At 39.7% G+C, this 24,726-nt stretch overlaps 1 protein-coding gene across 1 annotated transcript in view; it reads left to right on the top strand.

The window, feature by feature from the left end:
* notch1b (notch receptor 1b) overlaps positions 1-24,726 on the top strand; it is a 122,932-nt gene that overhangs the window by 57,792 nt on the left and 40,414 nt on the right. Inside the window, 10 exon segments of the mRNA XM_056458743.1 lie at positions 2,535-2,648; positions 4,900-5,133; positions 5,525-5,635; positions 8,887-9,079; positions 15,419-15,564; positions 15,652-15,765; positions 20,164-20,283; positions 22,587-22,739; positions 24,273-24,352; positions 24,354-24,502. Coding sequence (XP_056314718.1) covers positions 2,535-2,648; positions 4,900-5,133; positions 5,525-5,635; positions 8,887-9,079; positions 15,419-15,564; positions 15,652-15,765; positions 20,164-20,283; positions 22,587-22,739; positions 24,273-24,352; positions 24,354-24,502 — 1,414 coding nt within the window.

The following is a 24,726-nucleotide window of genomic DNA, read 5'->3' as shown; positions in this document are numbered from 1 at the left end:
TTCACAGTACTTATCCATGCACAGAGTTTGTATGAGGTTTGTATGTATTTTTGCAATAGACCTGTAAATGGTCTTTTCTGAAAAAATTCTGGAAAGTTCTTGCCTGTGTGAACAGCGCTTTTTTAAATTTACAGGTAAAGTCGTTTTGGAAATTTTCGGATATTTACCGGTATCACTGTGTGTAAGGGGCTTTTGATTAGCTATGTTTCCATCCAAAAAAACTTTATGCGCAAAACTAAAAAAACTGTGTGAGTTTTTTTTCTTATATAATAAATTACGTGCACCTCAGAAAACAAAATGCAATGAACACGTGGTGAGATGGTATTTGGGAGCAGAGATGCTCAAGACAGTTCTAGAGGTAATACTTATATTATAATAATAATACTGAACCACTGGGGTGATGGTCGGCCCACTGGTTTGACTATTAAAGTGCTGCATGTAAGATACTATAATATGTTTACAGATATTTAAGAAACATGCTAAATGAACATATGTTTAGCTGAAAAACAATGCTAAAGTCTGATGTTCTGCTTTAAAAATGTGCTTTCTGTCTTTGTTTTGGTTATTTTAACCCGCTCACTGCCACTTTAGCCAATTAGATTCCAGCACCCCGGGTTGCCTTGGTGGAAAACAGCATATTTCATTCATGCAGTCATGAAGGCTCTCAAAGTGTGCGCCTGTGACCGAAATGCACCTCTGGTGGACAGTAACAGCCTCCGAAATAAGATGTAGATTAAGAGTTCCACGTGAGGTGGTTATTAATTAGCAAATAATATAAATATTATGAATGTAAACATTAGGTGAGCAAGTTACATTGTAACGCTGTGTCCTAACAAAACGCTACGTGACAAGATTTGCAGTGACAAGAAATTTGACTGTTTGCACCAGACGAAACACGACAGAAATTTTATTACGGCCATTCAGAAGCACAGAATTGTGCGCTTGCTGCACTACAACAAAATGGTAAATTTTATAATCTAATTAATACATGTTAAGTGAAGTTTATTTATAAATGAATTTCGAGAGGATCACATGCTTATGATTGCTTGTGGCTGATCCTGCATTATCCGATGGATGATTCACCAATCAGACGATTCCTAAGCCACTATAAATACCCAAAGTTCCATATAACAGCCATCTTCGTTTTGAAGAATCCCCCTTCCACCACTACTCCTCCTCTTTATCTAGATGGGTGGCACGGTGGCCCAGTGGTAACACAGTAACACTGTTGCCTCACAGCAAGAACCTCATGGTTCTAGTCCTTACCAAGCCAGCCGGCGTTTCTGTGTGGAGTTTACACGTTCTCCGCGTCCTCACGTAGGTTTCCCCCAGGTTCTCCAGTTTCCTCCCACCGTCCAAAAACATGCAACTTAAGTTAATTGACTAATCCAAATCAGCACCATAGACATGCTCCTAGTAAGTAGTTATCTCTTAAGAGCAATAACTATCTGTTTATTAGCTACATAGGCAGGGGAGTTCTCGAGATCAACCTTTAGGCTCGATAGTCCGCTCCTGTTGGCCCTCAATCTGGCAACCTGCACTTGTGTGCATTTTGAACCAGGAGTGCAATACCTAGTTCAACCACTGGGTGTCAAACTTACACACTGCACCATTATTCTATTTTCATCATCATATGATCTCATGAAAACTATTTGAATTTATTCAATAAAAGCGTTTCTATTGCATTTTTTTCTCATCGCATAAAAAACATATTTTTTAATGCATGTTTTCAAAAATTATGCGCAAAAAAAAAAATTATTGACGTTTCTATCCAGGGTTTTTTATACAACAATCCAAAATGCGCATAAAAATAGGTGGATGGAAACATAGCTATATATTTATTTTTGCTAAATTGTTGCAAACAATTTATATAGACTGAATTTAAACAAATTAAGTTTAGTAATGTTCAATTTAATTTGTTTGTCTAAATTCACCCCGAATAAATAGTTACCTTCAATTCCACTTTGTAGGCACCCTAAAAACATTACCAACCTCTCAGATTGAAATTGACTCACAAAAAGTGTGATAAATGTCCCATAAGTCTCCGCCGCTGATGGATTTGTAGCCGTTAATGTGTTCAGACTGTATATTTGAGCAGCAGACGTCTTTAGCTAGGGATTAAAATAACTGGGGGAGAAAGCACAAATGATGGGGGTCCCTGAGCGACGGGGGGCTGCTGAATAGCATGAGGTCAGGGGTTGCGTGGGGCTCTTTTTGGTGGGACAGGCTCAAATAAGGGGGGCAAAGGCTGGATGGAAGAATGCACATTGTGATGGAAAACTTCCACGGGACAAAGGAGGCAACCGGCATGGCTTGGCGTTTCTGTGAATAGACAGTTCCTCTTTGTCTGGTGCCCTTGGTCAGGAGGGTTTTTTACCGCCATTTTACCCCCTCTTCTCCCACTCTCAGAAAAAAAATGGCTTGAAAACCTGAGAGAAAAAGCATGCAGCTGGGTATTAATGAATGCTGTTGTATAGAGGAGTGTGGAGGAATGAAGCTGGAGGAATTATTTTAATGACCTTCTTTTCTTGTAGGATTTTCGGGGAGCCAATGCCAGTTCGACATTGACGAGTGCGCTAGTACTCCATGTAAAAATGGGGCCAAGTGTATGGATGGGCCCAATATGTACACCTGCCAGTGCACTGAAGGTATGAAGATGTCATCAGCTTCTAATAAGTACTAAAAAGTATTATGGAAATGAAAAAGTTATATTTTTTGGCTATTTGGAGGATATACATATTTGCAAATATTTCGCAAATTATGTTTAACAGAGCAAGGAATTTTTCACAGTATTTCCTATAATATTTTTTCTTCTGGAGAAAGTCTTATTTGTTTTATTTAGGCTAGAATAAAAGCAGTTTTTAATTTTTTAAAACTATTTTAGGGTCAATATTATTAGCCACCTTAAGCAATATTTTTTTCAGATTGTGTACAGAACAAACCATCGTTATACAATAACTTGTCTAATTAACATAACTTGTTTATTTAACCTAATTAAGCCTTTAAATGTCACTTTAAGCTGAATACTGGCAAAGATAATATAAATCAGTTATTAAATATGAGTTATTAAAACTACTGTGTTTAGAAATGTGTTTCTTCTTTCCTTTAAATAGAAATTGGGGAAAAAATATACAGGGGGGCGAATAATTCTGACTTCAACTATATACAGTGCCTATAGAAAATCATCATAGTTTGTGAACATCTGTAACTTTACCTTGCACCCTGCTTTCAAAAGATCTTCGGGATGATGTTGTAGAAAGGCACAGGATAAGAGAAGGCTAAAAAAACTTTTCAAAGCCTGGAAAAGATATTTTTCTATCTAAAAAATGTGGTTTTACAAAACCAAAAATGGTTTGTTAATAGCAAGAATTGTAGCTTAAAATAAAGTATTACTGTTTTTACACCACTTTTTACCCCTTTTAAAACGAGATATTTTCAAGGACGTTGGAACGGTAGCCACTGATTGAATTTTTTTCCTACTATGAAAGTCAATGGTTACTGGTTTCCAACATTCTTTAAAATATCTTCTTTTGTGTTTGACAAAAAAAAAAAAAAAATCATTGGAACTACTAAAGGTTATTTTTGGGGTGTACATTTTCTCTTTAATGCCTTAACTTGTCAGCTCAGATTAAGCAATATATTTTACAAAATTCCAGCTTTACAATAAATGCCATGTAGTTAATCGTAGCTGAAGGATTAGTTCACCCAAAATTTTTTCCGCCACTGAGACTGCAGCTCTGCACAAGACTTTTGGCCAACGGAGAAATTAAAATGGTCGTGCCCAGCTGAGCCTGGTTCTCTCAAGGTTTTTTTTCTTCACTTCCGCCATTAGTGAAGTTTTTTTCCCTCTCCGCTGTCGCCACTGGCTTGCATGGTTCGGGATCTGTAGAGCTGCGCATCTTTGGATTTACCCTTCAATATTTGGACTCTCAGTAGTGATTATTAAACCACACTGAACTGAGCTCAACTGAACTGAACTTAAACACTACAAACTGAACTCCACTTCCTATTTACTGTGACCTTTTATGTGAAGCTGCTTTGACACAATCTACATTGTATAAGCGCTATACAAATAAAGGTGAATTGAATTGAATTGAATTGAATTGAATTGAAAATTGAACATTTGGTAAGACTTTATTTTAAGTTTCACATTCTCACTATTACCTAATGGCTTTTTACCTGCCTACTGTTAAGATTTTGGCTGTTTATACAAACTTGTAAAGTATGTATTCTACATCTTTAATCCTACTCAATACTTAAGCCAAAATACCAACCTAAATAACTATTAATAAGCCACAAATTAAGGCTTTGAGGCAAAAAGCATAGTTAACGGTTTAGTAATAGTGAGAATTGTACCTTAATATAACGTATGACTGAAAGTTAGTTAGCAAGTCCCCCAGCTCACTGTTTAAACTTTTTGAGTTTCTTAAAACAAGATATTTTCAAGAACATTGAAACAGTAGCCATTAGTTGACTTTATTTTTTCTACAATGAAAGTCAATAGTTACCGGTTTCCAACATTTTTCAAAATATCTTTTTTTGCATTTGACAGAAAAAAAGAAATTCATAAAGCGTTTCATTTTCGGGGGAACATTTTCGCTTTAATGCCTTAATTTGTTAGCTAAGTTTGAACAATACTCTATATTTGTTGCAATATTTGTAAAAATAAATAAATAAATAAAAATAAAGCAAAAACTGCTTATTGTTAGCTAATGTTCGTTAACTCGGGTCTCTTTTTTAGTTTTGTTTTGAGCTGTAATTCACAATAACAAAGTAACTAAAACATGAAAATTCGTACAATTTTAATGTTCCTGGTCCCGAAAGCGAGACAACATTGTTTCTTATTAAATATAATTAAATCTATAAATATAAATATAATTGAGGCTGTTTTGCTTTCAGGATACACAGGCCAGCACTGTGAGACAGATGTAGATGAGTGTCTGTCCAACCCGTGTCACTATGGCACCTGTAAAGATGGCCTGGCGTCCTTCACCTGCGTCTGCCGTGCGGGTTTCATGGGCCGTCTCTGCGAGATCAACATTAATGAGTGTCTCAGTCAGCCATGCCAAAACGGAGGCACCTGCCAGGACCGCGAGAATGCCTACTTGTGCGTCTGCCCCAAAGGAACCACAGGTGCCACTTTTACTGTAACATGCCAAAAAATGAGTGTGTTTAAGTCTTGATTCGAATGTGCCTAATGTTGGAGCACATGGCGTGGGTTTCCTCCGGGTGCTCCGGTTTTCCCACACAGTCCAAACACATGCACTATAGGGGAATTGGATTAACTAAATTGGCCGTAGTGTATGAGTGTGTGTGAGAATGTGAGAGTTTATGGGTGTTTCCCAGTACTGGGTTGTGGCTGGAAGGGCATCCGCTGCGTAAAACATATGCTGGAATAGTTGGTGGTTCATTCTGCTGTGATGACCTCTGAAATAGAGACTAAGCCAAAGGAAAATGAATGAATGAATAAATGAATGAATGAAATGTTCTATATAAATAAACGTACCTTGTGTTTTGTAAACAGGCGCTAACTGTGAGATCAACCTGGATGACTGTCAGAGCAATCCCTGTGATTTTGGAAGATGCATTGACAAGATAAATGCATACGAGTGTGCCTGTGAACCGGGATACACAGGTGAGTGAGATTTCATCATGTGATTTTATATCTGAATTGTTGCTAAGGCATTGCTAGGTTGTTGCTAAGGTGTTGCTAGGTGTTTGCTAAGGTGTTGCTAGGGTATTCTGAATTGTTGCTAGGCAGTTGATGACATAAATTAGCATGGTCCTAGTATGGATTAGCATTATGCTAGCATGTTCTAGAATAAATGAGCATGTTGTTAGCATGAATTAGCATGTTGCTAGCATATTTGCCGTATGCATGTTATTTAATATGAATTAGCATGTTTGTTAGTATGTTTCCAGTATCAGTTGGGATGTCGTTAGTATGTCCAGTGTAAAGTCAATGGCAGTTTTTTATAATGAAGTCTATGGGACAGTTGCTAGGGTGCCATAAATGGTTGCTAGGGTGTGGCTAGTAAGTTGAAAGGTCATCAGTGATTGGCAGATTAGTAGTCTGAGTTAAATGAGCCCAACCTTAAGTCTGTATGACAGTCTGGTGCAAAGTTTTGAGGTCATAAAGTTTGATCCAATGTTATGTCAATGGCACTTTTCCGAGGTTTCCAGGTCAGTTTCCGGAAAACCGTAAGTCAGATCAGTTGGAAAAGATACACCATCTTAATTCAGTGTAGTTTGGAGTTAGTTTGGTGGTTGCAATATGAACGGTCTAGGAGGAGATGCGTGCTTAAAATAGTCTAAGAAGACGGAAGACGAATAATAAGTTGAAGTAGTATAACAGTATGTTGGCTTTCTCAAGCCACCATAACTACTAAAATGCCAATTAAAGTCACTTTGTTAAACTGTAGAGTTGAATTTTCATCATCAAAAGTCGACAGAGCAGGGATTAACATCCCATAATGCAATTCACAACCCGTAAATAAACCGAAAACACTTGTGAATCACAAAATATGGAAACTGTTAATTAACAGATCATTTTTACAATGTTGATACTTCAGAAATGAATAGGAATTCAGGAATTCATCCTATTTTTGTCTAATTTAATTTATCCTAAACATCTGGGATTCAATACTGAAATTAAACATCAAAATCTTCAGAAAAGCCACTGTGGAAGTCAAGTCTAGGCGGTACTTTAAGCCCAGGTCTTTATCAGTGTAGATGAGATGGCGAGTCAACAAAGAGTTCAACAGGTGAGACGGGCCACAAAAGCAGTGTGGGGAGAGACAGCTGGCCAGCGAGCACACACTCCGGTCTGGGCCGCGGTGTTGGCTTACAGTCTCGCCCCAGTCCCCGCCTGCTGTGCAGCCCGCTCCCACATTCAGACCCAGATCTCCAGGACATCTGGGAGTTTGAAAGGAGAAAAGATTTGCCAAAGATTTGTGAAAGTCGATCTTTTAAAAGGGGGAATTGGCCGGTACTTTAAAGACAAGCGACAAACGAAACCTCTGCCTTTATGCTGGGCATTGCGTTGGGTGAATAGTGCTGCTGGAATAGTAAGCTGGGCCTTAAAGGGATAGTTCACCCAAAAATGACAATTCTGTCATCATTAACTTTAATACTGTCCTTTATTTGTTTCAAACCTCTATGAGTTTCTTTCTTCTGTTGAACACAAGACATTTTGAAGAAAGCTGAAAACCTGTAACTATTGACCTATATTTTGAAACAGAGTTCCACAGAGTGGTACAGTATGGTAGAAGTCGGTATGGGTCACCTTTATCAGGCTTGTGCTTCCACTGCCAAAAGGGTCCCAATGGTACCCTTTTGATGGGCATGGTGTACGACAGAACGTTTCAGTCGACGTCATTCTTTATACACATCAATACTTGTGTATAAATGTTCATTAGTAACCCTTCTATAAACATGAGTTGATTATAACTGCAGATCAATGGTAATGCGAAATAGCCTACTGTAACATCTGTGATTATAAATAAATGCAACATATGAACACATACAGACCTTTACAGTCTCTGATATGTTACCAATTACAGAAAAACTACACACAGCATACATTCAGTCCTTATTTGGGTTCAAAACAACATGCAACATACAGCTCACTCTATTGCTCACATGAGCAAACCTCTCATCTGTGTCTTTAATCTTCACCAGCACATGTAACCTCTGTTCCGTGTCATTTCGTGTTCAAAATAGTCCAAACGGTGATGATAATAGTTAAACATGGCAGTTTGTTCATGTTTTAGGTTGCTGAAAGAATCATTTTCTCCTTTGTTTTTTCGGGTTTCTCCTTTGTTCTTGCGCTCTTCACTCTCATGTTTGTCCTTTTCTGAAAGGATCAGATGTCAGAAGCACTTCAGTAATCATGCGCACATTATTAACATTATATAAGTTCGTTATTTCAAATATAGACGCTCGGTGAGCACACACGAGTAACCGCTCAAGCTTTAGACTGCCTTGTAAACAACTGCAGGGCACAGGGCAGATTCTGCTTTTCTTCTTGGCTTTGTAGCTGTTTATCAAGATAACGACAAGGTTTGTTTGAGCTGGGGTCGACCATGGCTAGTTATTATAATATGTATGTTATTACAGTGTAATGTCTTCGCTGTGTATTTAAAAATGACACTTCCTTTGTTTCCGAGTCCATGCCGCTACTCACTTGAATTGAGAAAATATTCGTTTATAGACACTTTTTAGTCATATCACATATTAAAGTAAACTTTATATAAAATCATAGTGTACACATCGGTCTCTGGACTTGCTGTATCACAAATACCAAAATTTGAACAATTTGTAAAAAGTTAATCGTTAAAAGGTAATGTACATATTGCGATCGTGATTTAGAAAGTATTACAGCACTTTGTTAACGTTTGTTATTGCTATTTGATAAGTCTCTCTACAGTTTTATATAGAGCTTGGAACTGGAAGGCCCTTCGCATGACATCACACTTAACAAGCGGATAGCGTTCAGCTGCTCGTTTAGCTCCGCCTTTTGGTACCCTTTTGTTGTGCTAGGTACCCCTTGTAAAGCGTACCCAAAAAATGGTACGGTACCAAACCGAACCGTACTGTACCACTCAGTGGAAACGGGCCATTAGTTTTACCTACTATGGTAGTCAATGGTTAAGTTTTTTTTAGCTTTCTTCAGGATATCTTCATTTGTGTTCAACAGAATAAAATACACATAATGGTTTAGAAGAACTTGAGGGTCAGTAAATGGTAGGTAAATTGTATTTTCTGTGTGAACTATCCCTTTAAGCCTAGGATTTCATGGAAACGAGGAACAGACAAATGAATCCAATACATTTTTGGGGTACTATATGCTATACTATACAAATCTTATCTGATCTTATTTTTTAGGAAAAATGTGCAACATCAATATCGATGAATGTGCCATCAACCCCTGTCACAATGGCGGAACCTGTGTGGATGGAGTCAATGGCTTCACTTGTCTGTGCAGAGAGGGCTATCATGACACTACCTGCCAATCACAGCTCAACGAATGCCTTAGCAACCCCTGTATCCATGGACACTGTGAAGACAAAGTCAATGGGTGTGTATTACTTATACAACACTGTTTGAAAGTTTGCCTGTAAGTACAGTCAAGCCTGAAATTATTACCCCAGGGGTATGAATAATTTTGAGCTCGACTATAAATGCATATATATTTCATTCAGCAAAGACATTAAATGGCAGTGACGACATTCATCTTTTTATTTTAGAGAAATTCCAGTTTTAAATAAATCAACATAGGCTCATTCTGAAAACGTAGCCCTATATGGCGAATTATGTAGCCAGAAGTGCGTATGGCTGCATTTCGTCTTTAAAACAAACACTACAGGGTGGTATAAGGCTGTTCCTTTTTGCGCTTACCAGCTGACCACTTACCTCCATATGGACAGAGCAGTATTTGGTGCTCTCCAGAAACGTATATGGGGGTACGTTTTCTGAATGAGCCTGGGTTGAAATAAATGTTGTTGTTTTAAATCACATAAGGTATTTTAAATTGCAAAAATATTTCACAATGTTTAAATTTTAACACTGGTGAACATACGGCATAAGGCAGGGGTCACCAATCTCGGTCCTGGAGGGCCGGTGTCCCTGCAGGGTTTAGCTCCAACTTGCCTCAACACACCTGCCTGGATGTTTCAAGTACATCTTGATTAGCTTGTTCAGGTGTGTTTGATTAGGGTTGGAACTAAAATCTGCAGGACACCGGCCCTCCAGGAACAAGTTTGGTGACCACTGGCATAAGCAGTCATTCACATATCACATTCAGGTTTGTTATTTTAAATAGAGATGTGCGTCATGTGCATGCAAATAGTGAGTTCAACACTTCTCAATGACGTAAGTGCACTGCGCATCATGTGACAAGATCCAATTAATCAGCTTTATGCTTTGGATGGATTATACACATACTAACAGTAGTCTAATTGCCTCAGAACACCCAAACACTATGGCACTTTTTAAATTTTCTCCATGAATAAAGCTTGTATCAGAGCTGCAGCAAGGGTTTGTTGGTGTTGGTTACTCAGAGAGTGCAGATGATGGTTGCTTACCAACAACATTTTAGTAGTAACGGTAGTTTGATCACCTCAGACAAATGCAGAGCACTCAAACACTTGCGCTTTTTAATTTTCTCCATGATTAAAGCTTGTATCAGAGCTGCAGCAAGGTTTTGTCAGTATTGGTTCCTCAGAGAGCACGGATGATGGTTGCTTAGCATTTTCTTCATATATAAAACTTGTATCAGAGCTGCAGCAAGGGTTTGTCTGTGTTGCTTTCTCAGAAAATGCAGATGATAGTTGTTTATCAACAACATTTCAGTAATAACAGTAGTCTAATTAGCTAAAAGGCAGAGCATTCAACCACTTTAGCGCTTTTTAATTTTCTTCATAAATAAAGCTTGTATCAGAGCTGCAGCAAGGTTTTGTCAGTGTTAGTTCCTTATAGAGTGCAGATGATGGTTGCGAGCTCAGAAATTGGTGATGATTGTGATTGTGACGCGCCTCACATTTTTCATACAGTTTCAGACATAATATGTAAATGGCCCCAAAGACGTCTTTAAAAAAATCTACCCCAAACCTTTTAATAGTAGTCAATACATAATATTTACTCATTTAACATTTAACATGTAAGCATCTAAAAGTTGTGCAAATGATGCTTATTTTAAAGGGATAGTTCAGCCAAAATGTACAATTTACACTCCCCTTTAACTCAAGTGGTTCAAAACCCAAGAATGTAACTGGTAGCCACTGTCAGGGTTCTGCCACTCTGGTCTTGTAAATTCTTGTTTTGGTGGCAGAGTCCGGACACTAGCTCTGTTTTGTCTTGTCCTGTAGTGCTCGGCTCGAGTTTTCTTGGGTCGAGCACTTGTTTTGTCATTGTCTGGGTGCGCGTCATCAAAGGTGCGCGCGGACCGTGCGCGCGGGGTCTGCGCGTCCTTGGGACGCGCGCTCTTGTACTCGTGTTTGTGTTTTGTTTCGTCAGCATCGCGCTGTTTCATTCTCAGCGTCTCTGTCTTGTTGGTTTCGGTTTTGGTTGGCGCTGAGGTGAAACATGCGCGTTGCATTTATGTGAGCGCACGGTAAGGTGTTCACTTATCGTGTGCTCGTGTCTTGCGTCTGTTGTCAAAGCACGTGGCTCTGTTTACATTGGTCGCGTGTGCTTTTGTTGTGTGCTTCAGTGTCTCGTCATACGAACACGCGGTTAATGAGTTCTCTCATTGGCTGCGTGTTCTAGTCTTGTTTAATGTGAGCACCTGGCTTGTGTTGTCTCTTTGTGTCAGGTGCTCTCCGTCTATTGTCTAGTCCCACCCTCCTTAACCCATTATTAGTTAATTATGTTCATCTGTTTGTGTATTAATTTCTCCTGCTTATATTCTCCTGATGTCTGCTGTCCTGTGCCAGTTCGTTGTCAATATTTTCCAGTCCTGTATGTGGTCCAGTCTTGTTCCCTGTCCACCCCTGCTTCGTCCAGCCAACCCAGTCAAGTTTGTTTCTCTGTTTGTGTTCTAGTTTAGTGTTTTCCCCCTCGGGGTAGTTTGTTTTGCTGTTTTTGCCTTTTTATTTTTGTATTATTATAATAAATATTTACTTTACTCTGCATTTGGGTCCTCGCCCCTTTTTCCCCTCTCTGAACCGTGACAGTACGAACTGGCACAAATGAGGACCCAGCAGAGTGAAGACAGCCCATTCTCCAGCCGCATGCTGCAGCTCATCAGTCTGCAGTCACTGCGGCAACGTGGCATGAAGGTGGGAAAGTTTGCGGCTAAATTTGGTGTGGCAGCAGAGGGGCTGGGGTTCAATGACCAAGCCCTGGTGAACCTCCTCAACTATGCCCTCGACAAGCCCCTCAATATCCAGCAGATGCTTGAGTTGGGAGGGCTGTCTTACCATCAGTTTGTGGAGCATCTGGTTCGTCAGGCGGCTCAGGGTGAAACTCCTGATCCCAGCTTTCTGCTGTCCTCTGCTCTGAAACGGAGAGGAAAGAGGCCATCTCTCACCACCATCACGAGCACCATCTCCCAGCCTATGACCAACCCCCAAGGGTTAACCCGCACCCAAAAGCGGAGGCTGAAGAGGAAGGCCTCTTCAGCGAGGGTTGCTCCAGCCCCAGAGCGCCCGCCAGTGTCGGCTCCAGCCCCAGAGCGCCCGCCAGTGTCGGCTCCAGCCCCAGAGCGCCCGCCAGTGTCGGCTCCAGCCCCAGAGCGCCCGCCAGTGTCGGCTCCAGCCCCAGAGCGCCCGCCAGTGTCGGCTCCAGCCCCAGAGCGCCCGCCAGTGTCGGCTCCAGCCCCAGAGCGCCCGCCAGTGTCGGCTCCAGCCCCAGAGCGCCGCTCCGTGTCGGCTCCAGCCCCAGAGCGCCCGCCAGTGTCGGCTCCAGCCCCAGAGCGCCCGCCAGTGTCGGCTCCAGCCCCAGAGCGCCCGCCAGTGTCGGCTCCAGCCCCAGAGCGCCTGCCAGTGTCGGCTCCAGCCCCAGAGCGCCCGCCAGTGTCGGCTCCAGCCCCAGAGCGCCCGCCAGTGTCGGCTCCAGCCCCAGAGCGCCCGCCAGTGTCGGCTCCAGCCCCAGAGCGCCCGCCAGTGTCGGCTCCAGCCCCAGAGCGCCGCCCCGTGCCGGCTCCAGCCCCGGTCATTGCCTTGCCGGCACCACCCAGACGTCTTGCCCTGCCGGACCCAGCCCCGGTCATTGCCCTGCCGGCACCACCCAGACGTCTTGCCCCGCCGGCCCCAGCGTGGCTCATTGCCCTGCCGGCACCACCCAGACGTCTAGCCCTGCCGGCACCACCCAGACGTCTAGCCCTGCCGGCACCACCCAGACGTCTAGCCCTGCCGGCACCACCCAGACGTCTAGCCCTGCCGGCTCCATCCAGACGTCTTGCCCTGCCGGTCCCAGCCCGGCTCCTTGCCTTACCGGCACCATCCCGACGTCTTGCCCTGCCGGCCCCAGCCCGGCTCCTTGCCCTGCCGGCTCCCCACGGGCCTCCACCCCAGCTGGCTCCCCACGGGCCTCCTGTCCAGCCGGCTCCAGCCCTGCCGGCTCCCCGCAGGCCTTCATCCCAGCCGGCTCCCCACAGGCCTCCTGTCCAGCCGGCTCCAGCCCTGCCGGCTCCCCACAGGCCTCCTGTCCAGCCGGCTCCAGCCCTGCCGGCTCCCCGCAGGTCTTCATCCCAGCCGGCTCCCCACAGGCCTCCTGTCCAGCCGGCTCCAGTCCTGCCGGCTCCCCACAGGCCTCCTGTCCAGCCGGCTCCAGCCCTGCCGGCTCCCCACAGGCCTCCTGTCCAGCCGGCTCCAGCCCTGCCGGCTCCCCATAGGCCTCCTGTCCAGCCGGCTCCCCTCAGGCCTTCAGTCAAGCCGCCTCCAGCTTTGGTGGCTCCCCTCAGGCCTCCTGTCCAGCCGGCGCCCTGCAGGCCTTCAGTCAAGCCGACTCCAGTCCTGCCGGCTCCCCACAAGCCTCCTGTCCAGCCGGCTCCTCTCAGGCCTTCAGTCAAGCCGCCTCCAGCTTTGGTGGCTCCCCTCAGGCCTTCAGTCAAGCCGCCTCCAGCTTTGGTGGCTCCCCTCAGGCCTCCTGTCCAGCCGGCGTCCTGCAGGCCTTCAGTCAAGCCGACTCCCATCAGGCAACCTGCCTTGTCTCCCCTGACAGACTGTCCCTGGGTCGTCCCTCCTGCTCCTCCCTGGTGTGCCCCTCTACCACCCTGGACGGACCCTCCGGCTCAGCCCTGGTTTCCTGCCGGGGCTATTGACCCATTGAACCCGCCCTGGACTGTCCCTCTGGTCCCGCCCTGGACTGTACCTCCTGTCCCTCCCTGGTCTTGCCCTCCCATCCCTCCCTTGTTCGTTTTGTTGGGTCTGGCATGGCTCCCCTCCCTCCCCCCCTTTATGTTGTCTTGCCTGTTCACTTCCCTGTCTTGTGTTTGTTGATGTTGCCTGTTTTGTTGTCTTGTGGTGTTTCTTGTTTGTCTTGTACCTTGTTGGATGTTCCCTTTAGGGACGCCAGGTGGCGTCCCTTTTGGGGGGGGCTAGTGTCAGGGTTCTGCCACTCTGGTCTTGTAAATTCTTGTTTTGGTGGCAGAGTCCGGACACTAGCTCTGTTTTGTCTTGTCCTGTAGTGCTCGGCTCGAGTTTTCTTGGGTCGAGCACTTGTTTTGTCATTGTCTGGGTGCGCGTCATCAAAGGTGCGCGCGGGCCGTGCGCGCTCCCGCTTGATGCGGGCGCGCGGGGTCTGCGCGTCCTTGGGACGCGCGCTCTTGTACTCGTGTTTGTGTTTTGTTTCGTCAGCATCGCGCTGTTTCATTCTCAGCGTCTCTGTCTTGTTGGTTTCGGTTTTGGTTGGCGCTGAGGTGAAACATGCGCGTTGCATTTATGTGAGCGCACGGTAAGGTGTTCACTTATCGTGTGCTCGTGTCTTGCGTCTGTTGTCAAAGCACGTGGCTCTGTTTACATTGGTCGCGTGCTTTTGTTGTGTGCTTCAGTGTCTCGTCATACGAACACGCGGTTAATGAGTTCTCTCATTGGCTGCGTGTTCTAGTCTTGTTTAATGTGAGCACCTGGCTTGTGTTGTCTCTTTGTGTCAGGTGCTCTCCGTCTATTGTCTAGTCCCACCCTCCTTAACCCATTATTAGTTAATTATGTTCATCTGTTTGTGTATTAATTTCTCCTGCTTATATTCTCCTGATGTCTGCTGTCCTGTGCCAGTTCGTTGTCAATATTTTCCAGTCCTGTATGTGGTCCAGTCTTGTTCCCTGTCCACCCCTGCTTCGTCCAGCCAACCCAGTCAAGTTTGTTTCTCTGTTTGTGTTCTAGTTTAGTGTTTTCCCCCTCGGGGTAGTTTGTTTTGCTGTTTTTGCCTTTTTATTTTTGTATTATTATAATAAATATTTACTTTACTCTGCATTTGGGTCCTCGCCCCTTTTTCCCCTCTCTGAACCGTGACAGCCACTGACTTTTGTAATAGGAAAGCACAAAATTATGGAACATCATTGTATTTGGGTAAACTGTCCCTTTAATAAACCTACAAAAAATAAATAAATAAATAAAACTCTAATGGAAAACCAGGTACCAATGTCAGTAAAAATTTTATTTATTTTTAATTTAATTTAATTTAATTTAATTTAATTTAATTTAATTTAATTTATTAAAATTTAATTTAATTATTATTTGGAATTAATTTATTCATTAATTTATTTATTTATGTATTTTTTATTTATTTATTTATTTTTTTAATTATTTAGTTAATTATTTTATTTATTTATTTATGTTGATTTTTGTTTGCTTTATTCTGTCGATATCTAGTTAAAATCTTTCAGAAATTATGTTAAGCCACTGTAAGCACAAAAATATTATGAATTAAACTCTTAAGGCCAGATATATAATGTAAAAGATGTGGTTTCTCACAGATATAACTGTATTTGCGACTCTGGCTGGAGTGGAGTCAACTGTGACATTAACAACAACGAGTGCGAGTCCAACCCCTGTATGAATGGAGGGACTTGTAAGGACATGACCAGTGGCTATGTCTGCACATGTCGCGCAGGCTTCAGCGGTTAGTATGGGTCACTCTGCAAATGTACTATTACGTGCCCTTAGGCCCCACTTGACCTCACCACTTCTTTCTGATGTTTCATTATAGGTCCCAATTGCCAAACGAATATCAATGAATGCGCCTCCAACCCCTGCTTGAATCAAGGAACCTGCATCGATGATGTGGCCGGATATAAATGCAACTGTCTGCTTCCTTACACTGGTAAGAGATTTGACACTGCATCATTGAGAATTCGAGAGGTGATGACATGCTTACAATGAGTTATAAATATATAAAATATAACATAAAATATAACAAAATAGGTTTAATATTTGTATTAGTTCAAGTTTATTTATTTATAAAGCACATTAAAAAACAGCCTCAAGACTGATCAAAGTGCTGTACAAAAGGCTGTGTCCGAAATGTCCTGCTACTCAGTAGGTACCGGTTTTGAATTAGAATTTACTACTCGATCATTAGAAAAGCATGCTGTATACAGTATGAATATGAGTAGTATGAATGCAATTCGTACATGCTACATGCGTGGCTTCACTCCCGTGCATGAATTCTCTTGAGGGGCATCATGGGATAGCGTAGCGTCCATTGGATTTGCACTTCAGAATCTCGTCAGAATTAGTAGGTCATCCGGGTACTTCTCGCGTACTGTTTTTCGAATTCTGTAAATTCAGACATATTACTCGGCTCGCATACTGATTTAAGCATACTATATAGTATGGAGGTATGCGATTTCAGTTGCATCCAGAGTGAAATTTAAGAAAAAATATAGAGAAAATTATAAAAACATATAAATAAAACTACTGCTTATTAGTTTATTTGTATGTCATCTCTAACAAATTTGTTATAAAATGATATAAATAAATTAATATATTTATTTTTAATTATTATGTTTTTAGTTACTGTTTTATTTTTTAAGTACTGACAAATACTTATAGAATTTAATGTGACCTAAAGCTTCCATTGACATTTTGACAGTTCAGACTAGGGGTGTAATGGATTACGGTTGATCCGTGATCCGTATAGATCACAACCCACAGTTCGGAACACAGATGACCCCCGGATTAATAACTTTTTTGAACTTGTAGGTTACTGCAACATTTATAACAATTGCAGAGAGATCGCCTCCAGTGTCATTCAAATCACATGTATAAAAGCGTTTTAGCTTCCCTGTAAAATATAATTATGACCTAGTGGGACCTACCTAAATGCTTTCTTGGGCTCTTAATTAAAGGTGTTTTCTGTCACTGTTCGTTTAGCCTACATTAATGCATTCAGTATAAAGCTGCACAATTAAATATTAAAAGATCACAATTGAAACCTGCGCAACATGAACGATAAATGAGAATGATTTGCATATGTTTCTTAATTCTTTGAAGCGCAGCATTTAAATCTGTGTTTGATTGAGAGATTCAGTTTTTACACTTTTTCAGTTAGTTACAAACAATTAAATAACACAGAAGTGCTGGGAGAACAGTTTATAGTTCAGATATAAACACTGAGGTTTATGGTGAAGATTAAAATCACTGTTTAATGGAACTGTTGTATGTTGTAGCAATTACATTGTGTAACCAATGGGTGGCGACAAACAACCATCAAAATTATGTCTTTGAATAGGTTTTCAAAAATGATCCACCTATAATGAAACATGAAGTTTTATGAGTGAGTTGTTGAATCATTAACTGAAAATAAATATGATCTGTTGTACAAGGTGTTAGATTTCTATAATTAGCATTATCAGCAACAGTAGCAAAGATCATTTTTCGTATTGAATATTTTCCTTTTTTTCAGCTGCTTCTTTCTGGATTTTTATTTTTACTAAAATTACAGGTTATTAGTTCTGTTTGTTAAACCAATGGTTTTTGCATTAATGTTTTTGTATAAATGTAAAGCAAAAGACATTCGTCTCCTCTGTTTTTTCGCTGATCTGAAAAATGGTCCGATCCGTGACTCAAAAACCGTAGTGTGATCCGAACCGTGAGATTTGTGATTCGTTACACCGCTAGTTCAGACATGTTTAAAACAGGAAGTTATGATTTTTTTAATTGTTTAATAGCCAAAAATGTTTCATTTAAGACAGCTGTTAACTAAGATTTGTTCATTCTAAAAGCAGATGTCAAACTAAATGTTGACGACCACTAAAAGTTCTTGTATATATTTAGAACCCAAACCAAAACAGTTGAATCCTGAGAAACTAAAAGACTTTAAAATTGCTTTAATTTAGCTGCAACAGTTTTTTTCAGTAACACTTAAGGTTACTGTAAGGTTACAATAAGGATCCATCATGTTAGTCATTGTATTTATAGCATGAACAAACAATAAACAATATAATACAGTCTTTAATTAGATAACATTAGTTAATTTTAGTCACTGTATTTATTGACATGAATAAACAGTGAACAATACTGTTACAGTGAACAATACTGAACAGACTGTAAGCAGTAGTCTTAGTAATAAGTGAGAGAGACAAGAGTTAGTTGCTGCTTCAGGGTCTTTTTTGTTGTCTTTTATTACATATACACGTTTGTATGTTAGTCAGTAAGACACTTTGAATCACAAAATGATTCATAAACATGTTGGATAAAATAGTACACACTGTATAGATACTTAAATCAACTCACATCAGAATAAATAAATAAATAAATAAATAAATAAATAAATAAATAAACTAACAAACAAATAGCAACATGAAACCTTAACCATTTGTACAGAAATGCTAGAATCTTTGTGACAAACTGGCTGAATTAATATTACTGTGTCAGGAAGACAAGTTAGGTATTTACTCTGAATACATGAAATCAAATCACACTTGAAAGCATGAATAAACTTCTATAAGACATAGGCATCTTAAAATGATCAAATAATCAGGTAAAACTGATTATTTATACATTAAAGCGTGTGTATTCTAGATTTATATGATATTTAGTTCATTTAACTAACCTAAGTGAGAGAGACAAGAGTTAGTTGCTGCTTCAAGGTCTTTTTTGTTGTCTTTTATTGCATTTACACATTTGTATTATAGAGTCAGTAAGAAACTTTGAATCACAAAATGATTCATAAACATGTTGGATAAAATAGTACACACTGTATAGATACTTAAATGAACTCACATCACAACAAACAAACAAACAAACAAACAAACAAACAAACAAACAGCAACATGAAACCTTAACTATTTGTACAGAAATGCTAGAATCTTTGTGACAAACTGGCTGAATTAATATTACTGTGTCAGGAAGACAAGTTATGTATTTACAGTAAGTGATATACACAAAACACTCTGAATACATGAAATCAAATCACACTTGAATAGATGAATAACTTCTATATGACATAGGCATCTTAAAATGATCAAATAATCAGGTAAAACTGATTATTTATACATTAAAGCGTGTGTATTCTAGATTTATATGATATTTAGTTCATTTAACTAACCTAAGTGAGAAAGACAAGAGTTAGTTGCTGCTTCAAGGTCCTCTTTGTTGTCTAAGGATGCGCTGCAGTCGTCAGAGTTACTCAACTCTCTCAACTGCCACTCAGAATTCAGAAGATGCAGCTAAACTGTTCAGTGCAAACTCACTATAATTGCATTTGAGTAATTCAAATACAGTGTATATACACATAGAAATAGAAATAAACAAATTAAAGTGAAACAATACATAATAATTTTACTTTGTGACCTAAACTAGATGTGGGATGGTCACTGTACATTACAGTATTTAATTAGTTAACATTAGTTAATTTTAGTCACTGTATTTATTGACATGAACAAACAACAAACAATACATTACAGTATTTACTTTGTTAACGTTAGTCAATCGTCAATGCTTGTTAACTCCGTGCATTAACTAATGTTAATAATGCATTACTAAATGTTGTTTACTTATCATTAATAAATGCCGTTCAAGTATTGTTCATTATAAGTTCATGTTAGTAAATACAATAACTAACATTAACTGATGGAACATTATTGTAAAGCATTTTTCTCTGTATTTGACTAAACTGTTGCTTGTTAATTTACTATTTGTAGGTCAGAGAGTCAAGAGACTTCCCTCCATCAATCTAGTCCCTGTTTGTTGACAATGGCTGCTCAATGAGCCCTTCAAGTATCTCTGTTGACAATACAGGAAAGCGTGTTTTCAGCAGACGACACATTCTTTCCTCTCACTCTGTTATTTGACCAAACAGATAATGATGTTCGGCCTCTGGAACAGAAATCATATTAATTCCCAGCCACTTTCTGTTTGGAAAAATCCACACGGCGTCATATCAAGAATAACAAAAATCTGATCGCACCAGGGTGGGAACGTTAGCCTGTCACGTTTCCTGTTTGCCCTGCTTCCTCTCTCACAGAAACGCAAATGGCCAGACAATGGCAGGAAAACCTGCTGGCTTCCTCCAGTCGTGGAAACAGATAGGCCAAATGTGCTTTGCTTTGCTAGGCTAACCCCAATCGAGAAAAGAGGACTCAGTACAGAACGTGCGCTGAAACACAGTGTCACTTTCCAAATTTAGGCCTTCTTAGAGAGGGAACGTCTTCTGCAAACATCTGTATGAGCTGAAATAAAGATCTTTAAGGCTGTATTTTGATTTTTTAACTTCCAGGCGAGAACTGTGAGACCCTGTTGGCCCCATGTGGCTCTAAACCCTGTAAGAATGGAGGTGTTTGCAAGGAATCCGAAGACTACGAGAGCTTCTCTTGTGTGTGTCCTGAGGGATGGCAAGGTACAAGATACACACACATACAAGCAGGACATTCAGTTCTAGCTTTAGTATCATGTGTAAGGTCTAAGCTCACCTGAAGCGCCCCCTGGTGGCCTGGAGGGTGTAAATGAGTGAGCTGAAACCTTACTTTAAACAGTTGTAGTCAGAATTATAAGCCTTGTATATTTTTCCCCCAGGTTCTATTTAACAGAAAGATTTTTTCCACACATTTCTAAACGTATACGTTTTAATAACTCATTTCTAATAACTGATATAATATTAGACTAGATATTTTTCCAGATACTAGTATTCAGCTTAAAGTGACATTTAAAGGCTTAACTAGGGTAAGTAGGTTAACTAGGTTAACTATTAGGTATATAGTATATACTATATAGTAATTAGGTTAACTAATTAGGTAAGTCATTGTATAACAGTTGTTTGTTCTGTAGACAATTGAAAACAAATATTGCTTAAGGGGGCTAATAATATTGACCTTAAAATGTTTTAAAATGAAACAAATAAGACTTTCTCCAGAAGAAAAAATATCAAAGGAAATACTGTGAAAATTTTGGGGGGAAATATTTGAAAAAGAAAAACAAATTTACAGGAATGCGAATAATTCTGACTTCAACTGCACGTAAATATACATAAGACCTCAGATATACCAAGAGCATAAGTATGAGAAGCAGCATTGCGGTAAAATAAGCCTTTTAAATAAATTAGCCAATCGACAAAAGGTAAAAGCTGCTGTTCAATGCTTTGGTTGCCATACAACACACAAATAGGATTATGCTGAAATACAAGCTTTTGTGTTCTTAGTACATTATTGTTGTGTAAATGTTAGAAAACCTATGAAAATATTTCCATTTAAAACATATTTCTCAATTTTTTAAATAAAAAAATGAAATAAAATTGATTTTGGTAAATATTTTTTTGTTGGAGAATAAATTTGCCATATATAGACTGTAAAGTAAGCAAAGAAAAAAGTGTAAAGAATTAATAATTACATTAATAATTTATAATAATTATTATTAATTAATAATTATTAATTATTAATAATAATTATTATTATTATTAATAATAATATAATAATAATAATAATAATCGTAATAATATAATAATAATTAATAATTACATTAACAATTACATTAATAATTAATTATTAATTACATTAATTACTATTTACATTAATAATTAATTATTAATTACATTAATAATTTTTAAATAGCGTCATTTATGTTTTTGTATTTTAATGGTATAACGTCATGATGTGAATTGGACACTATTGTGCATGTAAGAGCCAGTTATGCGTAATTCATTTGTGATGATAATTTAGTTAAAAAGGTTAAAACATGGTGAAAGTTGAAATTGAAATATAATAAGAATTTATAATGATTGTATTATCTAAAATGCATAATTTAAAAATTAATATAATTTAAAAACTTTTACTTTGATATATATTGGCTTCCGACGGTAATACGCTATGATGTCATTAGTTGGTATGCAAAGGTCAGACTGCAGTTATGAACGTTGGAAGCAACACAGTTCTTTGACTGAGCTATATTGAGTCTATTGTACCTTTGTATTTTCGTTTTGCATTTCTTCAGTAAACCCTTTTTAAAAGAAGATTCGGTTTTTTCAAATACTGGTTGGTGGACTAGCTCCAAATGGTGGTACATAAGGATGTGCACGAAAGGTGTGCCACTACAGTGCACTTTGAAACTTGGAGATATTTGAAAAAGCATGAAGAGCGGCCATAAATGTCAACAATGAGGACATTTTTTGTATTTCCTTGATCAAAAAGATAAAACCGTGTTCTTTTATTGAAGATTGAATTTATTTTTCCGTTAATTTATTTCATATTCTGATACAGTTCCTAGAGAAAGAGAATATTAAATGGGAAGAGTGGGCGTGGCTTGTTTGTTTCTACTGCGAGCTGATTGGATGTAGTGAAGAAGGCATTTCATTCATAAAGATGTGGAAATAGGTTTTAGAAGAGTTATTACAACCTAACAGACACTTCCTGTTCCATTTCTGTTTGTTGTCATAAACTGACAGTTGGAGGGGCGTGGTTAAGTTTGTTAGCCACGCCTAATACCTCAGACAGACGTAATCTGAGAATTTAACTAAAAACTAAGAGTTTTTTTTTAGATTTCAGTTTTAAATTACAAACTAATTTTTTTAATGACATGCACAGATGAATTGTTCACCACAAAACTAGCAATGTGAGCTAACAAAATCAATATGATTCGTTTTGATTTCATCTGTACTTTAAAGAGTGAGACTATTTTGTCTATACTCATACTGCTCTTCCTTTCTTTCAGGCCAAACATGTGAGGTGGACATCAATGAGTGTGTTAAAAATCCTTGCCGAAATGATGCCATCTGCCAAAACTCCATTGGCAGCTACAAGTGCAGTTGCAAAGCGGGCTACACGGGCCGCAACTGTGAGACGGACATTGATGACTGCAAACCTAGTGAGTGTCCCATTGAGTGTTTAAAAACATCTCCTGCTGACAGCCAGCCAAGACACGGGCTGAGTAATTTCTCATTTTTAGCCAAAAAAATGGATAATTATTATGCAATAAGTTTTAGCATTACTAACCGACGAGGAGACACAGCTGAGCTGAGATTCTGCAGAATTCCTTCAGAGAAAGAACAACCAGAAAGGAGAAATTTATGGATTTGTGCCAAATGGTAGCATCAGTAGCTATGTTTCCATCCAAAAATGCGAATGAACTTTATGCGCATAACTGGATTATCGCATTAAAGATGTGCGAATAAAGCAGCGATTCCATCCAATGAGTCTAAGCGAAAAAAAATCGTCACTTCCTGATTAACCGGCGCCAAATATCAACAGCGAAAACTGAATTTACTGCGGTAGGAGAAGCTGCGTCACTCCTTTCTTCATCTAATAAATTACTTGCGCCTCAGAAGGCAATCCTGACATGCAGTGAACGCACGGTGGCGTTTGACGGTGTCAGACACGGAGAACAGACGCTCTCGATTCTGGAGGTCATTAATAATATATAACACTTTTTTAATAACCATATAATAATTAATAACACTAATACTTAAACGGTAAGGCATTTTAGAATGACCAAAACAACAGTTCAGATGGTTTACAATGTGCTCAGCCTGCTGGTTTAACCATTTACACACATTTTCATCATTACATGATGTCTTATAACAAAGTCACATGACCTTTTTTAATGCGCATACTGAAATTTGTCCGGTAAAAGTGTTTCCATCGTAGTTAATGCGCATTTTTCTTATCGAAATTGAAGTTTATCCTACTCAGTTATGCGCATACATTTTTTATAGGCATTTTCATAATTTATGCGCATCATGGCGTTTCCATCAACTGTTTTTTAATGCGCATATGCAAATGCGCATAAAAATAGGTGAATGGAAACATAGCTATTGACTCATAACAATCCATGGTTCCTATAACTATCAGTGCATTTGTATGTTTTTTTATACAGTTTGTATTCTAATTTGCAGGTTAAGTGCAATTAAAATATAAATTAAAATGCAAAGTCAAAGTATAAATAGCAGGAGTGAACGAATAGCTTTTCCCTACCAATACATCTAAGTAAAAGAAACCGACACCAAATGTAAAAGCAGACACTTAGGTGCTATACCACCGTCACTAATGATTAAATCGCTGAGGAATATCCAAAACATAACGTTAGATGTAAGAACTGGAGCTCTGACAGGGACATGGCGGTTTTAAATGACAGAAAATTGGTTGCGGGTGCAGTATATGGATCACAAGTGCCCACAATTGACAGTTTGTGATCATAGCTCGGTTCTGTTCTGTTGATATGTGACCCAAATATTTGTAGCTTAAAACTAATGGAAATATGACCGTTTTTTGCTGCGTTTCTGTGGAAATTCCAGTGTAGCTGCCGTTATATAGGTTACGTGACTGAAAACCATTCATTACAGCCATATGTCCATTAAACTGATTCCTTCCCAATGTCTAACAGCATCCCTTTTTCCTCCAGACCCCTGCAGTAATGGTGGCTTCTGCAAAGATGCAGTGAACGCCTTCGCTTGCACCTGCCTGCCAGGTTTCAGGGGCAGGCAGATGCGAGGAGGACATTAACGAATGTGAGAGTAACCCGTGTAAAAACGGTGCCAACTGCACTGATTGTGTGAACAGCTACACCTGTACATGTCCGCCTGGATTCAGTGGGATTCATTGCGAGAACAACACACCTGACTGTACTGAGAGGTAACCAAAGGCCTCTTATTTGTGGGTTTTGTATGACTTCTTAAAGGCACAGTGTGTCATTTTTACCACTAGAGGGCGAGTATTCACAACAAACAAAGGCATATTTTGATGATGCGTTGACTAAGTGTGGAATATTAAAAAGTTGTGTCTTCGTTACATCCTACGGGACTCCTCTAGAGTTGTATGACTTCTTAAAGGCACAGTGTGTCATTTTTACCACTAGA

The sequence above is a fragment of the Danio aesculapii genome, chromosome 5 (genome assembly GCF_903798145.1).
Source record: "Danio aesculapii chromosome 5, fDanAes4.1, whole genome shotgun sequence".
Lineage (NCBI taxonomy): Eukaryota > Metazoa > Chordata > Actinopteri > Cypriniformes > Danionidae > Danio > Danio aesculapii.
Note: the sequence above shows the minus strand (reverse complement) of the source record. Positions and strands in the feature narration are given on the sequence as shown.